General features: G+C 39.7%; 1 protein-coding gene across 1 annotated transcript in view; it reads right to left on the reverse strand.

Annotated features, from left to right (window-relative positions):
• EMB (embigin) overlaps nt 1–22,772 on the reverse strand; it is a 48,757-nt gene extending 25,985 nt beyond the window's left edge. Inside the window, exons 1-4 of the mRNA XM_041749917.1 lie at nt 22,229–22,772; nt 10,921–11,010; nt 9,337–9,426; nt 7,548–7,637 (exon numbers count right to left, since the gene is read on the reverse strand). Of these exons, the coding sequence (XP_041605851.1) occupies nt 7,548–7,637; nt 9,337–9,426; nt 10,921–11,010; nt 22,229–22,322 (364 nt within the window). The 5' untranslated portion in view covers nt 22,323–22,772. The remainder of the gene's footprint in view (nt 1–7,547; nt 7,638–9,336; nt 9,427–10,920; nt 11,011–22,228) is intronic.
• Between the last annotated feature and the right edge of the window lie 332 nt (nt 22,773–23,104).

The following is a 23,104-nucleotide window of genomic DNA, read 5'->3' on the forward strand; positions in this document are numbered from 1 at the left end:
AACTCGAGGCACCTGGGTGGCTCAGTGGTTGAGCGTCTGCCTTCAGCTCAGGCTGGGTCCCTGGGTCCCAGGATCAAGTTCCACATCAGGCTCCCTGCAGGGAGCCTGTTTCTGCCTCTGCCTATGTCTCTCATGAATAAATAAATAAAATCTTAAAAAAAAAAAAAAAGGAAACTCAGACTTTAACCTGGTGGACATTATGCTAAGTGAAATAAGCCAGATTTCAGGTACACTCATCCTACAAAAACACAATGACTTCCTGAGATGATATGTTAATTAGTTGACTGTAGCAACTTTTCACTATATATGTATATCAAACTATTATGTACATCTTAAATCCATATGATTTTTATTTTTAATATGTTTTAAAAAGGAAAAAAAATAACTGTTTCAGACATACTAAGTCAAATGAGACCTAAATTACAGGTGATAATACAATATCATAAAATCTACTCCAAATTATTCTATCAATTTAGTGAAAAATCAGTCAAAATCCAAGAAGTATTTGTTATGGAACTCAATTCCAAAAAAAAAAAAAAAAAAAAACCTATATGAAAGTGTGAAAATGTAGGACATTGGAAAACCTATTTTTTTAAAAATTAAAATTTTTTTTTAAGATTGTATTTATTTATTCATGAGAGACACGGAGAGAGAGAGGCACAGACACAGCTAGAGGGAGAAGGAGGCTCCATGCAGGGAGCCTGATGTGGGACTCGATCTGGGGTCTCCAGAATCACACCCTGAGCTGAAGGTGGCACTAAACTGCTGAGCCACCCGGGCTGCCCTAAAGATTTTTAAAATTTATTTATTCATGAGAGACACAGAGAGAGATAGAAGCAGAGGCATAGGCAGAGAGAGAAGCACGCTCCACGCAGGAGCCCAATATGGGATTCGATCCCGGGACTCCAGGATCATGCCCTGGGCTGAAGGCAGGTGCTCAACTGCTGAACCACCCAGGTGTCCCAAGGAAAACCTAATTTAAAAAAAAGAACAAAGATATAAAGATGTGTCATAAAGTTTCAAAAAATTAATGTGTTAATGATACTAGAAAATACAAAGGAATTAATGAAATAAAATAGAATTTTCTGAATTGCAAGTTGGAAAATAATAGTAGTCAGGTTAATAGTTACCACAAATTTGTTTTTTAATGGATTGGAAGAGATGAAAAACTATAAATATAACACACCTATTAGGTAGGGGTGTTGCTTAATGAACATTCTGTTTAGAGTGTGTGTGTGTGTGTGTGTGTGTGTGTGCATGTGCCCCCAGGTATGTGGGATGGTATGTCAGGTTACAATGTAAATTTATTTCTTACTTTGCCCAACTCTATAAAATGTTTGAAAATCACTGAAACAGTAAAGGAACAGAATAGCACATACGGATTTGGAATATGATGAGAACTATTCAGTACAGGGTATTGAGACCTTGGCTATCTATATAAAAATAATAATTTAATAAAGTTAGTGCCCTATCACACACAGTACATAAAACTATTTCAAAAGGATTAAAAACTGAAGGGTAAAAATATTCCTATGAAAATACTTCTGGGGCACCTGAGTGGCTCAGTCAGTTAAGCATCTGCCTTTGGCTCAAGTCATGATCCCAGGGTCCTGGGATTGAGACCCACATTGGGCTCCCTGCTCAGTGGGGAGCCTGCTTCTCCCTCTCCTTCTGCCTGCCTCTCCCCCATTTGTGTTCTCTCCCTCTGTCAAATAAATAAAATCTTTAAAAAAGAAAATACTTCTATAAAAATGATAGAAAACAAAAACAATGAAGCTTCTTCACAATAAAAAACACCATGTAAATGTTTAAAGACAACTGGGAGATAATATTTGCAATTTCAATAAAAAGTACAAATTAGTATCTAAAATATATAGCTGTCTCACATCAAATAAAAAATACATAAACCCAATAGGAAAATGGGATACAGGATATTAACAAACACACACACACATACACATATATATGTCCAACTCCAAAATGCAAATTAAAACAACAGTGATAGAGTTTTTAGTGCTCATGCTGACAAAGACAAAAGAGTTTAATAATATCAAGTGGTGCTGGTCAAGAACTGTGGAGGATTATAGTCAAATAAGGGAGTGAGGAAAAAGGTAAACTGTTACTTTGGAGGGCAATTTGCAAGTATGTATTAAAATTAAAATATACATAATTCCTAATTCAGCAATTCTACTGTATGGTATTTATCCTAGAGGACTACACCGTCACACCCAGAGAGAGGTATGTAGAAAGGGCTGTTCTTTATTGAATGGCTTACAATAGAAAAAAACAAAGTAGGACCCATCAAGAGGAAAATGTCTAAGAATGCTGGTATGTCTATACTGTGCATACAAGTAAGAGAAACAAGGTATGTCCACGTAATATGGCTAGTTCTCAAGAATTAACACTGACTGGCAACAAAAATATTCAGAACAATACATATGGATTTAAACCACTAATATTAAGGAATACAAAACAGTGTTACACAGCACTCTAGAGTTTCTATGAATACATACATGCATAAATACACACACACACACACACACACATTGAGTAGAGTTTACCCCTAGAAAGAGTTCAGTTGAGACAGAAATAGGAGTGGTCAAAAAGAGCTTTGGCTTCTTCTGACAAGTTGAGTGTTTTTTATCCCCAGAAATTCTGTCTGGCTATTTTTCAAACATGCTTTATCTCTTTTTTTAATAGCATAATATTTTTTCTCATGTTTTAGTATTATAACTCTACTTTTTCTATAATCTTAAATTCTGGACAATCTAATCTTACTGTTCCTTAGTTGACTCTCAGTCTTGGGGGATACTTCATTGTATTTTATAATTCTGTCTTGTGAGCGAGTCCTCAGTACAGACTCCATAGCCAGAGTGGGCAATGTGTCCTTCCATAAATGTTTTTTGTTTGCTTTCCTGCTAATTAACACTTGCCAGACTCATGTTTGTGTTATCTCTCAGCTTACAGGCTTCTGTATAATGCAGGTAGTAATGTAAATTTGCAATCTAAGTGTCATTGAGGACAGGCCTTTGACTGAGTACTCAGGGGAGTCGGCTTTTGATTCAGAACAAGGTTAAAACCCAGAAACCAATTTATCATTGCCTGGTGCTGATCCACTGTTGTTACCCACCCCTCCCCACCTCCCAGGTCAAACCTTTTTCACTGTATTTATAGTCTTCTGGGGGTTATCAGTTCCAGCTTTCTGGAAAGATCACCTTTCTGGGGATTTTCAATTCCATTTCCCCTCCTTGCTTAGATTCAAGGCCTTTTTCTTACATCTGTGGCTTTCAGAACTCAAATGCCCTATCGACAAACACAAGGAAAACTAACATAACTTTAATTCACAGGCTTGATGCCTGGTCACCAGTTTTGGTCAGCAGAAATTGTCTTTATTTGTTGTGTACTTAGCTAAGTATTTAAAAGAATGTTTGCAATATTTTAAATTTTCTAGGTGTGGTAGGGGGATTTTCAGATTCTCTAATTTACTATATTACTGAAAATAAATTGTTAATATTTTTAAACATCAACTCACTTTTACTTATGAATTAAAAATGCTAAATACATATCAGAGAAACAGAAATAATACTTCTCTGTATGTGCCTTATTGAGGATGTAGCTTTTGACTTATTCTCAAAGACTGGGAAGATTTTGAATGTACACAGCAGACAAGGGAAGGGATAGGATTATAACTGACCAGGTTCCCTATCCCACTTATGCTAGGAAGTCCCATGCCTGCTACTTAGCACCCTCATCTAACTTTATGGTGAGATTCTTTGTTCAATGTTTACAACCAGTGATTTTTTTTTTTTTTTTGAGAGAGAGAGAGTGTACGCATGCATGAATGAGGGAGCAGAGGGAGAAGGAGAGAATCTTAAGCAGGCTTCACAACCAGCATGGAGCCTGACTCAGGACCCCGAGATCATGACATGAGCCAAAATCAAAAGTCGGACACTCAACTGACTGAACCACTCAGGTGCCCCAACAACCACATGATTATTAAATCATTTGTTTTCTCATGTTGAGAGGATGAGGAACTGCTACACAGCTATTCTTTATGTATAGAGCAGTGCTTCTCAACCGGGTATATTTTTGCCTCCCCAAATGACATGTGAGCGGCAATATGTGGAGAGGTTCTCCATTGTCACAAGTTGGGAAGAGCTACTCAAATTTAACCAAGGATGCTACTAACCATCCTCCAGTGTCCCCGAATAGCCCTACTGCACCCAGAACAAAGAATTATCCAGCTCAAAAGAACAGTATTTCTGCTATCGAGAAACCAAGGTGAAAAAAGTTGTTTGCAGCTACTGCCATTTATATCACTATGGAGGATCTCTCTTTCATTTCTTTCTCTTACTCACTATGAATGTTAGTATTCGCTTTTTTTCCCCACTCTGTGCTTCACCAGTTTTCTCATGAGGTATGATGATGATGGCAGTCTGCCTCTGAGAAACATCAACACATTTGAGCCTCCTTGGTGTCATTCTAGGGTCTTCTCTGCTACAAAGTGTCTGAGCAGCCAAATATAAGGAACTCACTATTCTTTTTCTTTTAAAATTAAAAAGTCCACTTATTTTCCTCCCTTCCCAAACCACTAACCCTTTTTCTCAATCTCATGGACCAGGTACCTGGCCCTGGAGTCTGAGAGGTCTTAACACTGACCTTTTGCCTGGCTGGCTCTAGGCAGCATGTCCACCTTTCCTGACCTTAACTAGTCTCCCTAAATTTCACTCCATAACTTTATCTGAATATCTTTTCTTTCGGTGACTGCTTTGTTTAACTCCATGTCTCACTAGAACCTTCTCATGCCAGCTGCTCACATTTCAACAAGGTAAATAAAATTTGTCACTGGGGAGAGCCTACCTCAACATTACCAGGATGGTCAAGAAAACTGCCTGCTGATGTTTTGATTTTAACCTCTTTGGTTAAACCATAACACATTGTATGAGACACCAGAAAACATAATATGCAGAAGGAAAGAATGAAAAATAAAAGTTACAATAAAGAAATGCTTTAATTGCTGTAACACAAACAATTTCAAATTCTGACAGTGGGAAACTTAGTTCAGTGATTAAAAAAAAAAAAGTCCATTATCAAAAGATAAGTTTTAAAAGCCAGTGATATTAGTAAGGGAAAAAAAACCCTTTTATTCTTAGTGAATTCTGCTTTCACTAATATATTCTTTATCTCCACAAATGCGATTTTTAAAACAAACACATTTAACAATAAGGAAGACAATTAAAATAGTTTTGTTTTCACTGTTGCTGAAACTTTTTACATGATTTCAAAATTAATGTAAAAGATACATTTTCAAGGAAAGATAAGGTTCTTTCCTTTAAAAGAGATATAATTGTTTTAATAATGCTGTTGAAAGAAATGTCTAAGCATTAAGAAAGGCAGCATATATAATGATTAAGAGCATGCCCCCTGGTGCCAGACTGCCTGGATTTAAAACCAAACTCCTACGTATCACCTGGGACCTTGGTCAGTTCACTTACTTTCTTTGAACCTCCTTTTCCTCATCTGCAAATTGCAAATAGTAATAGTAACCACTGCACAGGGTTGTTATGAGCACTAAATAAAGTTATATTTAGACATATATACACATCCTGTGTATGTATTTCTAAAGTCAATCCCATTTGTTTGTTAAGTAAATAATTAGCAACACTTTAAAAACATAAAATAACTAAACAACCAGGCTTCCGTGAATCAAAGGTCATATTTCCAATTCTCCCTCTGTTTCCCCAGTCTCTAGCTTCTTTGGTAAGTAAGCTGCTAAGAGGTGAGCCAATGTCATCATGCTGGTCTAAAATGTGCAAGTAATTTATTATATTTGAATTTCTCTACAAGAAACATTTTATCTCCAATTTCTAAAAGGGCCTGAAGGAAAGAGAAAATGGTAAAGACAACGTAGAAATGTAGGTGCAATTCAAAGTAAACAATAATATGACAATATGAAAACATTCCATTCATAAAGTAGGTTAAAAATCCTAGTGATAGCAGTAAGAAGAAAGCCTATGGTTCCTCATAAGGATAAATGTATCTTCAGATTGGACTTCCATATTTCAATAAAGGCAGTTCCTAAGACAAACTTTTTGATGAAAAGGCAACCAGAACAACAACCTACATGAAAATGCAACCATTCACAGCTCAGAAATCCAGTCTTTCAAAATTAATGCCAAATCTTTTCTTTTGTCAAATAAAAAGAAATCCAGATTTATATAAAGAGATTTTATTCAAAAACTCTATTGGAATAAGGAAGATGCTCCAAAATTCAGATCTGTCTGATAGCATCTCGAAATCAAACAGAACATGCTTTCCTTTTACAGAGAGGGGTTGACAGGCTAGCAGGAACTTTTGAGAGGAAATGGGACAAATGAGTGGTGGGAAGCAGGAAGCATGATCAGGCCATGGTGAGGCATTAGTGGTTGCTCATACTTGGGGTAAATGAGAGTGCAGGGGCCTGAGAGGATGAAAAGCCTGACTAATGTTTGATCAAGCTAAGGCAGAAAACTGTGAATACTTGGTCTCTTCATAACAGCAAGAATACTGGTTTTAGTAGTACTACTACAATAAAAGAGTAGTTAGGATTTAAACCCTCCAAACAGGTTAAGTAAGTAAATAACTAGCCTGATATCGACCAAAAAAGCCACTTCTTTGTCTCTTCCTGGACACTTAACCCTTTTTCCCCCAGGGTCATTACTAGGTAAGTAAGGGGTGTGCTGCTGCAAATATCTACCTGGATAGTCAAAGGATTTGCAAACTTACGTTCTCATATGGATGTCTCTTAAATTTAATCTGACAGAGGAAATTGATAACTAGAACATGCAGAAAGCAAATAAATAAATACCGTAGGGGTGTTACAATTGGGGTTTGGTTTTTTTTTTAAGATTTATTTATTTATTTATTTGACAGAGAAAAGCAGGTGAGCAGCAGGGAGGAGCAGAGAGAAAAGGAGAAGCAGACTCCCTGCTAAGTAGGGAGCCCGAAGCAGGGCTCAAAGCAGGGCTCGATTGCAGGACTCTGGGATCACTACCTGAGTCAAAAGCAGATGCTTAACTGAATGAGCCAGCCAGGTGCCCATTAATTATTTTTTATAATCAAGAATAAACCCCAAGTGTTGGAATAGAGACTGAGAACAAACAGTTGTAAAAAGTCATAAAAAAAATGTTAAGTCTTCCAGTGGGTACACGAATTCCTCCTTCAATGAAGAGAGATTTGAATGGATGCACCAGCAAGAAATGATGAAAACTTAAGAGTAGCTGCCAATCGAAATGAACCCTCCCATCTTCTTAGGCTCCCCCTTCTAAAGAGTCTTTCTCAGGCTTCCCACATCTGACCAGCCGACCCCTCCCTGCATGCAGAGCACACTGGCCTCATTGCAATGGACTCCCACATACTATGTTCTAATTATATGAGGTACTGGTGTGTTTCTCCCAGTACCCAGACCATGAGCAAGGACTAATATTTCATGAGGCAAAACACAATGGCTAATTAAAAATCAAAACTTTTGGGGGCATTGTATTATTTGAAAGGTGAGATGCATTTACCAGTCAGTGATATGTTAAGAGTCTCCAAGGAAGGGTTAAAATGTTTTGTCGTTGTTTCTTCTCGGATGGGTAAACTTGTAAAAGGTGACACTGTAAGAAAAAGAAAATGTTATCAAGATGAAAGGACTACAAGCTAGTTTGTAACAGCTAAAATGCCATATAGTATACTATTAATGAAAAATAATGTTTTCAGGAAGCTCCGATGAACTAGATCTCATACATTCACAGATATTTAGAAATATACTGGGCTAATAAATGTGACAACATTTCCAAATTTTTTCTATTTTTTTTTTTTACTGAGAAAACCCTACTGATTTACATCAAATGGCTTAAAAAAAAAACATTTATTGTCTTATCTTACCATTTGTAGTTTATTTATAAAATATAAATGAAAACAGTGAAGAATTAAATAAGAATGTCAGAAAGAAGACAGACATGAGGAGACAGGAGGAAGATGAATGAACAGACACAGAGACACCATAATGAAGGACATGAAAAGAGGACAGAAAAGAAAAATGGATGCACAGTGAGTTTCTGCTGTTTGTCCTCCAGCTTCGGGGACAGACCAGGCAACCCTTCATCAAACTGACTTTTGGTTCTCCTTTGTCACTTCTCTCATCTTTTGAAAACTCTTATTTTTTTTTTAAGATTTTATGTATTTATTCACGAGAGACAGAGAGAGAGAGAAAGAGAGAGAGAGAGAGGGGCAGAGACAGCAGCAGAGGGAGAAGCAGACTCCACACAGGGAGCCCAATGCAGGACTTGATTCCAGGACTTTGGGATCACCGCCTGAGACAAAAGCAGATGCTTAACTGAATGAGCCACCCAGGTGCCCATTAATTACTTTTTACAATCAAGAATGCACTCCAAGTGTTGGAATAGAAACTGAGAGCAAGCAGTTGTACAAAGTCATAAAAAAATGTTCAACAGGGGATCCCTGGGTGGCGCAGCGGTTTGGCGCCTGCCTTTGGCCCAGGGCGCGATCCTGGAGACCCGGGATCGAATCCCACATCAGGCTCCCGGTGCATGGAGCCTGCTTCTCCCTCTGCCTGTGTCTCTGCCTCTCTCTCTCTCTCTGTGACTATCATAAATAAATAAAAAAATTTAAAAAAAAAAAATGTTCAACAAAAAAAAGGCAGTGCAAACATAACTTTGGTATCAGATGGGTGATGGGGGAAGCATATCTTTCATTTATATGAGAGAGAAACAGTTCTTAGACTCAATGACAGTTAAGGATGGAAAAATAACTGGATAAATCATGTTACTGACTCAGATGAGTTTACAAAATTTTATATTCTAATTATACCTTTAACACTGTTACTAAAAGAGACAACTATTTTATTCATGCTTTACTTATGTTTCCATAGTACTGTCATTGACTCATTTGATAGCATCTTTAATTTCCCTGTACAAGGGTCTTCTAGTGGGTACACGAATTCCCCCTTCAATGAAGAGAGATTTGAATGGATGCACCAGCAAGAAATGATGAAAACTTAAGAGTAGCTGCCAATCGAAATGAACCCTCCCATCTTCTTAGGCTCCCCCTTCTAAAGAGTCTTTCTCAGGCTTCCCACATCTGACCAGCCGACCCCTCCCTGCATGCAGAACACACTGTCCTCATTGCAGTAGACTCCCACATACTATGTTCTAATTATATGGTACTGGTGTGTTTCTCCCAGTACCCAGACCATGAGCAAGGATTAATATTTCATGAGGCAAAACACAATGGCTAATTAAAAATCAAAACTTTGGGGGGCATTGTATTATTTGAAAGGTGAGACACATTTACCAGTCAGTGATATGTTAGGAGTCTCCAAGGAAGAGTTAAAATGTTTTGTCGTTGTTTCTTCTCGGATGGGTAAACTTGTAAAAGGTGACACTGTAAGAAAAAGAAAATGTTATCAAGATGAAAGGACTACAAGCTAGTTTGTAACAGCTAAAATGCCATATAGTATACTATTAATGAAAAATAATGTTTTCAGGAAGCTCCGATGAACTAGATCTCATACATTCACAGATACTTAGAAATATACTGGGCTATTAAATGTGACCACATTTCCGACTTTTTCTATGTTCTTTTTTTTTTTTTTTACTGAGAAAATCCTACTGATTTACATCAAATGGTTTAAAAAAGCATTTATTGTCTTATCCTACCATTAGTAGTTCTTTATAAAACATAAATGAAGACAGTGAAGAATTAAATAAGAATGTCAGAAAGAAGACAGAGATGAGGAGACGGAAGATGAATGAACAGACACAGAGACCACAATGAAGGACATAAAAAGAGGACAGAAAAGACAAAACGGTTGCACAGTGAGTTTCTGCTGTTTGTTCTCCAGCTTCGGTGACAGACCAGGCAACCCTCCATCAAACTGACTTTTGGTTCTCCTCTGTCACTTCTATCATCTTTTGAAAATTCTTATTTTTTTAAGATTTTATTTATTTATTCATGAGAGACACACACAGAGAGAGAGAGAGAGAGAGAGGCAGACACTGGAGAGGGAGAAGCAGGCTCCATGCAGGGAGCCCAATGCAGGACTTGATTCCAGGACTTTGGGATTACTGCCTGAGACAAAAGCAGATGCTTAATTGAATGAGCCACCCAGGTGCCCATTAATTACTTTTTTACAATCAAGAATGAACTCCAAGTGTTGGAATAGAGACTGATAACAAGAAGTTGTACAAAGTCATAAAAAAATGTTCAACAACAAAAAAAGGCAGTTTAAACATTCCTTTGTTATCAGATGGGTGATGGGGGAAGCATATCTTTCATTTATATGAAAGAGAGAAACATTTCTTAGACTCAAGGACAGTTAAAGATGGAAAAATAACTGGATAAATCATGTTATTGACTCAGATGAGTTTACAAAATTTTATATTCTAATTATGCCTTTAACATTGTTATTAAAATAGACAACTATTTTACGCATGCTTTACTTATGTTTCCATAGTACTGTCATTGACTCATTTGATAGCATCTTTAATTTCCCTGCACAAGGGTCTTCCAGTGGGTACACGAATTCCCCCTTCAATGAAGAGAGATTTGAATGGATGCACCAGCAAGAAATGATGAAAACTTAAGAGTAGTTGCCAATCGAAATGAACCCTCCCATCTTCTTAGGCTCCCCCTTCTAAAGAGTCTTTCTCAGGCTTCCCACATCTGACCAGCCGACCCCTCCCTGCATGCAGAACACACTGTCCTCATTGCAGTAGACTCCCACATACTATGTTCTAATTATATGGTACTGGTGTGTTTCTCCCAGTACCCAGACCATGAGCAAGGATTAATATTTCATGAGGCAAAACACAATGGCTAATTAAAAATCAAAACTTTGGGGGGCATTGTATTATTTGAAAGGTGAGACACATTTACCAGTCAGTGATATGTTAGGAGTCTCCAAGGAAGAGTTAAAATGTTTTGTCGTTGTTTCTTCTCGGATGGGTAAACTTGTAAAAGGTGACACTGTAAGAAAAAGAAAATGTTATCAAGATGAAAGGACTACAAGCTAGTTTGTAACAGCTAAAATGCCATATAGTATACTATTAATGAAAAATAATGTTTTCAGGAAGCTCCGATGAACTAGATCTCATACATTCACAGATATTTAGAAATATACTGGGCTATTAAATGTGACCACATTTCCGACTTTTTCTATGTTCTTTTTTTTTTTTTACTGAGAAAATCCTACTGATTTACATCAAATGGCTTAAAAAAACATTTATTGTCTTATCCTACCATTTGTAGTTTCTTTATAAAACATAAATGAAGACAGTGAAGAAGTAAATAAGAATGTCAGAAAGAAGACAGACATGAGGAGACAGAAGGAAGATGAATGAACAAAGAGAGACCATAATGAAGGACATGAAAAGAGGACAAAGAAGACAAAATGGATGCACAGTGAGTTTCTGCTGTTTGTTCTCCAGCTTCAGTTACAGACCAGGCAACCCTCCATCAAACTGACTTTTGGTTCTCCTCTGTCACTTCTCTCATCTTTTGAAAACTCTTATTTTTTTTAAGATTTTATTTATTTATTCATGAGAGACACAGAGAGAGAGAGAGAGAGGCAGAGACAGCATCTGAGGGAGAAGCAGGCTCCACGCAGGGAGCCCAATGCAGGACTTGATCCCAGGACCCCAGGATCATGCCTGAGCAGAAGGCAGACAACCTCTGAGCCATCCAGGCATCTCAAAAACCCTTACTGAAGAAAAAGGTTTCCACTTCTCATCTTACTCTCCTCAAAACTTCCTTTTTTTTTTTTTTTTTGGCTGGCTACTGGCTACTGGCTACTATAGAGCACACAGAACTTACCTCCCATAAAAACTACCCCAACTCTATCAAAGAAGTCAGAAAAGAGGAAAAGGCTTCTGACTGCAGTCTTGGCTGCATTCTTATGAACTTTTCATTCAATTTATATTAAACCTGAGCCTTTTTTATTTCACTTTCTTAATACTCTGCTCAGAAACTTATTCCTAGTGCAAGATTAGATTTCCAGTTCTTTCTTATGTGTTTGAAAAGTATCATCAGTTAGTGATCACCTAAGCACAGCTTTTACAATACTACCTAATAAAAAAATATACCTAGCAGAACCTCACTCTGCAATAAGCTGTATTCCAAAGGCTTGACCACTTCGAAGGCAACTCTGGAAGGTGGAGTTCACTTTCTATAAAATAATTCTCTAATGAATTGATTATGTAAATCATACCACCCTCTGACAATGATTACATAGGAAAATATGGCCTGAGCTTCTCACTGGGCAATCAAGAATACAAAACATTTCTTCCACTGACATCTAATATTCATTCTTTCATATTCTTTGTGTCTCTCTGTCTCTCCATCTGTCTCTCTCTCTCTCTCACACACACACACATACACGTACCCACAGCCAAAAAGGCACCTATCAGTACTCTTTTTCTGATGAAAAAAAAAAAAAAAACCTGTTTTTCCATTCTTGGCCACAGCTCACTCAGAGGTTGTATTTAAGAGGAAACATCTCAGGAAGATGAAAGCAGATGCTATTGGCTTTTGGATAGGAAGCCAGGAGGGTGTGGATGGGAAGGAATGAGCTGTTCTATATCTTCCGCTCTGTGACACTTGCAAAACATAAACTTTGATATATTTGCTCCTTGCTAGGGACTTCCCTTTTCTTGGCCTCGCCTACTGCCGAGCTGAATATAATTGTGACACTCCATCCCTAAAACAAGCCCATAATCATCTGAGATGGTCCAATATCATTTATTAGTATTATTGTTAGAAGTATTCAGACTATCAACAGCAATAAGAAAGTGACATAACCTGAAATAAGTATTTTATTCTTTCTTCTTATTTCATTTAAATAAGTGACTATGTAGAGCACTGGTACATGCTTGATGATGGTAAGGAGTATGAAGCTGCATAAACTCGGTCCCAACAGGGCCACATGGATCATAATTATATCAATTTAGGCCCACAATTTGTAATTGAGAATCATTAAAATTGCAGAGTCCATTCATAGTATTGACTATATAACTAACCCATGTATTTTCCAAGCTGGCGGTGAGCTGCAGAGTCTGATTTACATCTGGAGCTGGAATAGAGGTGGAGATAATGCCATCTAAATGAGTTCGGAGGCTGAGGTTATTTTGCCATTTCTCAATATCAGGATTGGATAGAAGAGCCTACTTGTGTTAGCACAAGAGAAGAGGTGTCTAGACTTGGCTTGAGCAAATCTAAGCTTACAGAGCTGAAGGGATAGGAGGGAAAAGAAAAGACAAGCTTCAAGAATAGGGAAGTTTGGGTAGTTCCAGAATATAGTAGCTGTTATGATCACTTCCCACTACCAGTCCAGATATTAAAAATACAGACATCCATAAACCAGCCACCTCTATACCCTAACTTCATATCCCCTCTAAGCATTCATCTTGATCAGGCTCCAGATTCCACTGAACAAGTCTCATTGCAAAAGAACATGTGTAACTCTTGTGATTTTTTTTTTTTTTTTTTGCCTTGAAAAAAGTCCCTGTAAGAGGCAATGTACACAGAAGTCTTGAGTGGAAAAGGGGCCATTTACAGAAGGTGTTAGAATAGTAAAAGTGAGAAGTACTTTGTTTAGCCAAGGTATTTTTTTAATCAAAAAACTGAAAATTTAGACCTTTTTGCCTTCAGTAGGAGGACAACTGGCAGGAGGCTGATGTGGCTGAGATTTGTGTTTAAAGGAAACTGGCAGGAGAATCAGGCAGATGTGGTTTGAATACTTCCCTGAAAGGAATAGGCTAAGTCACAAAAAGAAACACAAAATGGAGAGGCAGGAATTTGGTAGCTTAATCCAGATTCTGCCTCTGACTTGTTACCCGGGGTTTCATTTCATGGAGAAAAAAAGGAGGATCAAAAAAGTCTAATATTGAGTAGTGGTGCCAAGATCATAGCAAACATTCCTCTAGTTATCACGCTCACCCCTTTCTTAATCATTGCGGGAAACTTTCCACTAGGCATTCTTTTACAGTTTGTGGCAAAAATGCCACATAAAAGAGTAACATCTAATAGTTTTTCTAAAGATGAAAGATTTCTCTCCTTCTGTGGGGGCAATGGGTCAGGAGGGTGTTGCATCAAAGAGATGAATAACAACCTAATTTTCACCTATTATTAGTTCATGTGAGATAGCAAAATGGTCTCTACTTAAATATCTTTCACATATTATATTTTAAAACAGACATTGCTAGATGGGTTTATAATTTATCCTATTAATATTTTTAAAAGAAATAAACATGCTATAATTTATACATAAAATTTATTTATGTAGCATTTTCACATCTTAAATTCTGATGCTCCATTTCAACTGAAATAAACTGAGAATTAAAAAAAGAGGATAAGTAACACTAAAACACTGCATTGGGTCTTGTGCTTTTCTCTAAATCAGAAAATAAGTTCAACCATACCTCTGGTTAATAATAAGCATTTTCTCTAAATCCTCCCAAATCTCTTCATTATATTTTACAATCTTGGAAGAGTCTGGACTTCATTTAAAGAAAGCTATAAGTAAAAGCTATTATTAGGATAAATATTCTCTTTTTTCTCTCCTCCATTAATGTATTGATTGTTATCGATGTTTATAATTAACATTATCTTTAATAAATCTTAATTTTAGCATTCTGATACACAGCATTATAAATGTACAGCACAATTTCAAAAACACTATAACCTAAAAATGGATAATATATACTATTTACAAAACAAAGGTCTGGAATTCAGAATATATTTCCTCATGGAAGCAATGCTATATATAACCATGAGATCCTATGTCAAATTGTTAAAGCCATGATATGGCTAAACTATAGCATTAAAATATCTACTTACCAATATATTTAATAAACAGTGCTTTTAGAGTTCTACTTCTGGAATCTAGAAATACAGTATTCCTATCACCTGTCTGTAATGGCAGTAGCAGAAAGAAGGGGAGAATAAGGTTATATTGATTCCCAGACAGTATAATCCACAGAGAATTTGTCAAGAAAAGGTTTAGCAAGAAAATAAATTCCTGATGGGGACATTTATAAGTTCTATTTTCTAAGTCAGGGACAGACTAAAACAAACTGGAAGCTCATATTTTTTCTACATAGAATGAGAACCATTGGGCAAAAAGGCCATATTTAGGAGCACCTGGGTGGCTCAGTTGGTTACCCATCCAACTCTTGATCTCAGCTCAGGTCATGATCTCAGGGTTATAAGATGGAGCCCTGTTCTGGACTCCACGATGGGCATGGAGCCTACTTAAAATCTCCCTCTGCCCTCTCCCTCTGCTCCTCCTCACTCCACTTGCACACAGGCATACACTCTGTCTCTTTAAAAAAAAAAAAAGCCATTTTTAGACTAACATGAAAGAAGAAAGAGAGAAAGAAAGAAAGAAAGAAAGAAGAAAAAGAAAGAAAGAAAGAAAGAAAGAAAGAAAGACAGACAATTGTGGAACAATTAAAAAGCTTAAAAACAAGAACAATGTGCACTTTTACAAAGCCTTGTAAAACTTGGGCCTATTGAAATATAAGCAAATTGATCTTTTCTTTTGAATAGAATTACTGCAATAAAATATATTTCTAGGGGCAGTATAAAAACTCTTGTTTCAAACTACTTCAAAATAGTCACTAAGTCTTTTCTCTGTTCAGTGGTTCTCAGCTGGGGCTGACTTTTGCCCCCCACAGGACATTTAGCAAAGTCGGGAGACATTTGGATGTCACACCTTGGAGGAGGTTACTACTTGTATGGAATAGGTTGCAACAGTTTCCTAGAACTGCAGTAACAAAGTACCACAAATGTGGCTGCTTCAAACAACAGTTTATCCTCTTGTGGTTCTGGGGGCTGAAATCAAAGTGCAGGGCTTTGCCCCCTCTGAAGGCTCCCAGTAAGTATCCCTCCTTGCCTCTTCCTAGCTCTTGGTGGTTGCCAGCACAGCAGTCCTTTGCATTCTTTGGCATATAGCTGCAGCACTCCAGTCTTTCAGATGATTTAGGGGAAGAATTCTTTATTCTGTACTTGAAAGTCTTTTGTTTGAGATCTTTTGAAAAGAAGCAAAAAGCAATGGCTCCATCTTTACATGATCATCTTCCTTCTAGATGTGTCTGTCTCTACATCCAAATCTCCCTCTAGTTTCTTTCATGGAGATCACAGTGATTGGATTAAGGGTCTATCCTAATCTAGCATGACCTCTTTTTAACTTGATTCCATCCTCAAGGACTGTACTGTCAAATAAGGTCACTTTCAAGGGTACCAACAGTCAGGACCCAAACATAACATTTTGGAGACAGAACTCACCCACTGCATAGGAGAGGCCAGAGATTCTGCTAAGCATTCTGCAATGACAGCCCCCCATGACAGAGTTGTCCAGCCCCACATGTCAATAATGCCAGGGTTGAAAAACCCTGATTTCAAAGCAGGTATATCATCAACTCTGATTCTTCAGTGTGATGATTTTCAATAATCTTCAAATGGCCCTGTGGCTCTAAGGTCATATTCTATATACTTTAAGTAGATATCTTATTTATTTTTATTTTTTAAAGATTCTATTTATTTATTCACAAGAGACAGAGAGAGAGAGAGGCAGAGATACAGGCAGAGGGAGAAGCAGGCTCTATGCAGGGAGCCTGATGTGGGACTCGATCTCGGAACTCCAGGATCACACCCCGGGCCAAAGGCAGATGCTCAACTGCTGAGCCACCCAGGTGCCCCTAAGTGTAGATATTTTAAAGCAAGGACATTTCTTGCCAACCTATTTTGCCCAGCCACACCCTCCTGCCAGGGACCTATTTTGAGGACCTTTTACAGAGAGGCACTAAGTGCTGCATGGAGTTTTGAAATGCAAACCAGAAAACCTGTTACGGCTGTTAGCTAGCTCCAGACTTTTGGCTACATCATGAAAGCACTTTGGGTTTCAAGATCAATCAAATGAGAGTTCTAAATTCCCTTTCAGGATCTCAGAAGTATGTCATTATAAGGCTATAAAAAAAGATTCTATCTTGGGAGTAGAGATACATTACTAAGGATATAATCACAACTTTAAAAATTGCAGGAAAATGTTATTTTCAATAAAAGAATAACACCATTTTCAAAGATCACATTATTTCTACACAGACAATATGTTATTTGAGATATTTTATTATGTGTGAACAGTTACTGTGTTTTATTAGGATTAGTGGGGTTACTTTTAATAAAATGTTGTGAAGGGTTTTTTTTCTCTTCTTTTTAAGATTTTATTTTCAGTAACCTCTACATCCAACGTGGGGCTGGAACTCACAACCCTGAGATCAAGAGTTGCATGCTCCATTGATTGAGCCAGCCAGGTTTTTTTCTTCTACGTCACTGTGTGTGTCCCAAGTTGTTTATTTCTATGGTTCACATTATATTGTGAAATATGGGAGGCCAGTAATACAAAAGCAATTTCAAAAGAGTACAATCCAGGACAAACAGCTTCCACGCTTAATCTGTTTGAGGACAAATACTCCTTTGGAAAATGGTACTTAAATAAAATTGATGACAGTTTCTCAACTCTCATTATGGCTTAATGTCTATGTTAATTAAAGTTTTCTCAGAAAGAGTTGAAATTATTTTTGCTTCTTTTCAAAAGATCTTAAACAAAAGAGTTTCAAGTACAGAATAAAGAATTTGTCCCCTGAACCACCTGAGAATAAGCTGCTGACCTGATGACTCATTCCCCTTCTAAAACATGAGTGTACATTCCCAGAAAGGACCTACCCCCACCCCCAAACACACACTTCGTCCCAACATTGCCATTAAAGTTGGGAAATTAACATTTACAGATTATCATCTCATCCCGCACCTCATCGAAGTTTCAACAGAAGTCATTAAGATGTACTTTTCAGCCAAAGATTGCAGTTCAGAATCACATGTTACCCTCAGCTGCCATGTCCCCTCTGTTCTCCCTCACTCTGTTTAAGCTTTAGTAATTCTTGACTTTTAAGACCAGTATAGTTCCAATACGGTTTTGTTGTAATATAGTTAGATATGGAGTAGACCTTTGGCAAATATATTACAGAGGTAATATTGTGTTCTTCTCATTGCATCTTATCAGATGGCCCCTAATTTTTATTCTTCTCTTCATTAATGGTTTTTACTCTGATCATCTGTTTAAACTGGTATTTCCCAGACTTATCCAGAATGAAGTTGTTCTTTTTCCCTTTTCCTTAATACTACTTTATGAATTTTGTAGGAAATTACGTTAAAACTATGTAATATTTTGCGCCTCATCAAACTTCCATTTGATTCATTTAATTACTTTATATCAGTATGTACTCATGAATACCTGTAATATTCAATGGGCATTATTCAGTGGATACTAATGGAGACAAGTCCATTAGTAGTATTATTTATGCTGATGTTCTGTTTGTCCCAGATCTGTCCAGCGGGAGCTCTTTGGCTTGTATACTTTTGACATGGCACATCATTCTTTGAGCACTTCATTGCTCTCTGGCACAAGAGGTTCAGGGCTTGTCTTATATTTTCTCCTCCCTATCATAAAATCAGCCATTTCTCCAAGAAATCCTAGTTACCATTAATAAAGAATGGTATACAGAATCAAGATCTGACTCATCATCACTATTGGGAAATCGTTGCTCCACCCCAGTGGATGTGCATGTATATTCATACACACACATATACACACACACGTGAAGGGTATAATATACATACATATATAAATATGTGACATATATATGCATTATACATATATTTACACATATACACATTTACAGCTATGCATCTGTTTAAATAGAAAGAGACATGAAAGATAATGACAGATCTGAAGTCATGAATCCATGCTGTCAATTGCAATCCAAACACCACAAGGTTCATTCTAGTTTTACCCCTTTCTTTATTTTCTTCTTCTCCAGAGAAAAACCTGGATCCTGTTACTGTTGCTGGCTTTACTTGTTTGCTCGGTCTCCCATTGCCACTGCCACTCTTGGCCTCAAAGAAATGTCTTACTCATCCACTCTGGCTCCAAAATCCTCCACTGCTTGCTTTTCTGCATGCTTTACTTACATCCCCTGATAAGGATCAGACACCACAATGTTGGGCTGCCCCTGTGTAAAAGTGCCTGTCACTCTGCTCAGTTCTGAGGCCCAGATGTAGGCCATCCCTCTGCAAGAGGGCCCACCTTACTGTGCTCAGGCTCTAATACTCCACATGGGGCCACTCCCCTACCTGGAAGCCATCCTGACCTGGGACCCTCTGGCTTCCTTCACAAAGGAGGTTGCCTCCCTACATTCCCCAACCTAATGACTATAGGACCCATTCCCAGAAGGAAGAGAAGGAGATGGGGATAAGCAGTGGGAACAAAAGAACTGGAACAGGAAGAGCCAGTTGAACTAATGCTTCATAAGTTTTTTTGTAATTTTAAATGTGATGATAAATTAGGGTCACAATTTCGGTGCATCAAATACAACTCCATTAAAGATAAGGTTATAATTAATCTCTTCCTTTAAACAGTTTAAATGACAAGAAACTGCTAAAACACTGCTGAAGTATTCTACTTAGACATAGACTAACACAATGTCAGGAGCATGTAGGTGCTTGAATAATATTTATTCTCATAAATATTTATTGCTAGGCAATTGCTGTGTGTGTATGTGGGATGGGAAGTGTCTCTAGAAAGTGGTTGATCAAGAGAGTGTATAAGCAATGTCCTCCAGAAGCTAAAAATGATCTTTCCAAGTGATTCCCCTGCAAACACATTTTTCAAAAGATAAACATCAGCCATTCCCTCAATTTGTTCTACATCAGAGTAATAATAATGATGTTTAAATATTCCCACTTATCTAATATCTGCTTTTATAAAGTTATTTTACCTTTATTAATTGAAACAGCTTAAAAGAATTAAGGGGAGTCCTTGTGCCTAACTTTATTCTAGAATTCCAAATATGGTAGCACGCCCTTCACCCAAATCAAGCATTTATATCCACACACTGTACTCTGTCAGTGGTTCCAAACTTTCATAGACATATCCAGTTATCTCAGAGAGAGAACTGAGTATTGTGTTTAAGAAAACAGGCATTGGAGGGAGTACCTAGCTGGCTCAGTGGATAGAGCAAGCAACCTTTGATCTCATGGTCATGAGTTCAAACCCCATGTTGGGCTCAGAGTTTACCTAAAAATTTTTTAAAAATAAAGAAAGCAGGTGCTGAAGTCAGACTAAACAAATAGATTTATAAATTCCAAGATCCTCATCCAAAAGTCAGGGACAGTAAATGCTAACCCATAGGGCTGTATTCTGCACAGTGCAATGCCTGGCACATAGTTGTTAAATAACAAATACGACAAATTATAACCATTTTTATTATTAAAATTTGGCCCAAAGTCTTAGGCTTATAGAACCTATTTCCAAGTAGTTCAAAGCACCTAGAAACAAAACAGCCATAAACTTCATAACAGCCTTCAGCAAAGAGGAAACTGAATCTCACAGAGATCTCTACAGAGTCTATAAAAATGAGATAAGATTGCCCCACAATTTTTAATTCTGCCTTAAAATGAGATGCTAACTTCATGCCTTTCATACAGCACATCATTCTACAATTTTAACTTAAAGGGAGCTAAAAGGCCAAGAGTGACCCTACACATACACAGACACTTGCTATACCTACATACATCATCCCGTTTATTTGCAACTTTGTTCACTTATTCCACTTTCATTTGTTTCCTGCTTTTTTTTTTCTCTTTAGAAGTCTGCTTTGAATGTCAATTTAAACCTGACTCCCTGCTACCAACAGTATAAATATTTGCCCAATAGGGCACTCTCTAGGCCATTATAATTTTAAAGCAGTGGTTTTCAACCTGCTTGGGATCACATGATTAAAAATCGCCTGGGAGCTTTTAAAATACCTAATGTCCAGACTAAATCTCAGGCCAACTGAATCAAAAATTTTGAGGGCAGTAACCAGCTACCAATTTTTTTAAAACTCCAGATAATCCTAAGAGAGCCAAGTGGAGAACGACAGTTCTAGAACTCTACCAGAATGCAGTGGTCCTCAGAGCTGCAACAGTCTTAAGTGAAAAAGGAGTGAATTTAGGAATAGCTCCAGGGGTAAAAAGTCCTTGACTAGTCTTTGTAAATAGTATGAACGGAAAAGAGGGTATGTGGCTAGGATGTGGAGCAGGGAAATTTAGTAACTGAAGCAACCCGAAATATTTTGTTCAAGTTGTTAATGAGGCCTTTTAAAGGACATTATGAAAATCAAGTAATCTTATCCTTTGATTAAAATAAATGGAGATGGAAATAAAATGGAAATGCATTTTATGTCACAAAAACTCTACATGCTACAAGCTCATAAAAGTGAATTCCTACGAAAGTTTGAAAATCTTGTCTAGAATAATGTCTTAATTTTAATTGCTGATAGGCACTATTTGTCGACCTGATTGGCAGTCTACTGCCCTAATAAGCTGCTAACACGTTGCAATTTTTTACACAAAAACCTGTGCTAGGGCAGCCCGGGGTGGCTCAGCGGTTTGGCGCCCGCCCTGGGCTCAGGGCGTGACCCTGGAGACCGGGGATCGAGTCCCACGTCGGGCTCCCTGCGTGGCACCTGCTTCTCCCTCTGCCTGTGTCTCTGCCTCTGTGTGTGTGCGTGTGTCTCATAAATAAATAAATAAATTCTTAAAAAAAAAAAAAACCTGCATTCGGAAGTAGGTTGGATGAAATACTGTCTACACAAAAAGTAATTCTAAACAAGTGAAGCTAAAGCGGCAAATTCGGTGTTGGTCTCGGCAACAGAGATCCCTGTTTCAAAGTGCCCTGAACAGGTCAAACAATGAGCACACGCGTGTCCCTGTCAAAGCCCGTGGGGTGGGGAGGCCCCACGGAGGCACGTTACCCAGGGCCGCCGGCGGGCGGGCTGCGGCTCTTCCCGCTCAGCTCGAACACATCCTCGAAGCCGACCCACCTGCCGACGGGGATGGGGGGGGGCGCGATCGTTCAATCCCCCGGGTTGCAGGGAGCCAGCCGGGGTGGGGGAGCGTGGCTTCCAGCAGCCCGGCCCCTTGGGCGGAAAGCGGCCCCCAGCGGGCTCCCGCCGCATCCTCGCCCGGGCCCAGCCGCTGCGCCCCCCCCCCGCGCTCTGCTCGCGGGGCGCGCCCGGTTGCAGGGTCCAGCGCCGGAGCCCGGAGCCCGGAGCCCCGCCCCGCCCCGCCCCGCCCGCGGCCTTCGCACCTGAGGTCTCGCCGTCCGCCCGGCCCGCGCGCCCCGCGGCCAGGAGCCCCAGCAGGAGCAGCGGCAGCGCCCGCAGGCCGGGCAGGGCGCGCATGGCGCTGGCGGGTCCCCGCGGTCCTCGCGCCGCCGTCGGTGGCCCGAGCCGCTGCGCACACTCGCCGGTGGCCCGCGGCGCCCGCTGCCAGCGCCGGGGGCGGGACGCGCGGCGCGGGCGGGCGGGTGGGAGGGGCCCGGCCGCCGCCCTCCCCGCCCTCCCCGCCCCGCGAGACGCCGACCCGGGGCCGCCGCGCTCCCCACCGCGCCCCCCTGCTCCGCGCTCCGGGCGGGCGGCCGCGGCCGAGGCTGGGCAGCGCCTCCCCGCGCCGGCTCCGAACGCCCCCGGCACGTGCGTCCCAGGCTCGGCGGCAGCTCGCCGCGGGCAGGGCGCCCTGCGGTGCTGTGAGGGGCCGGCGGGCAGGAGGGGACCCCGCGCCCCAGGCCCGGGCCTCGCCGGGGCTCTAAGGTGCCCTCGGGCCGCACACGCCCGCGCCTCCGGCCGCCGAAGGCCTCACCGGCCCTTCCTAGGTCGAGGTCTCCGAATCCCAAGGTCCCACAGCGTCTGTTTTCCTTTTCCTGCTGTTTGCTCAGCCCTACAGCGTTCAAGGAGCCCCCTAGAGGTCGAGAAACAAAAGCGACCCGGAGGAGACCCTGCGGGAGCGGCGCCAGCCCGGGGCCCTGCGAACCCCGAGGCTGCTGACGACGCTGCTGCCTCCTGCCCCGCACGGCCCTGGCTGGGAATTCTCCGGGCTCCCGGCCGCAGGCAACACAGAAATCTATGCTCTAACGTAAAAGAGCAGTAAGATCTGGTGTTTCTCCTCGGGGTAGTAACACATTGAT

The sequence above is a fragment of the Vulpes lagopus genome, chromosome 3, assembly GCF_018345385.1.
Source record: "Vulpes lagopus strain Blue_001 chromosome 3, ASM1834538v1, whole genome shotgun sequence".
In the NCBI taxonomy this organism is placed as follows: Eukaryota; Metazoa; Chordata; class Mammalia; order Carnivora; family Canidae; genus Vulpes; species Vulpes lagopus.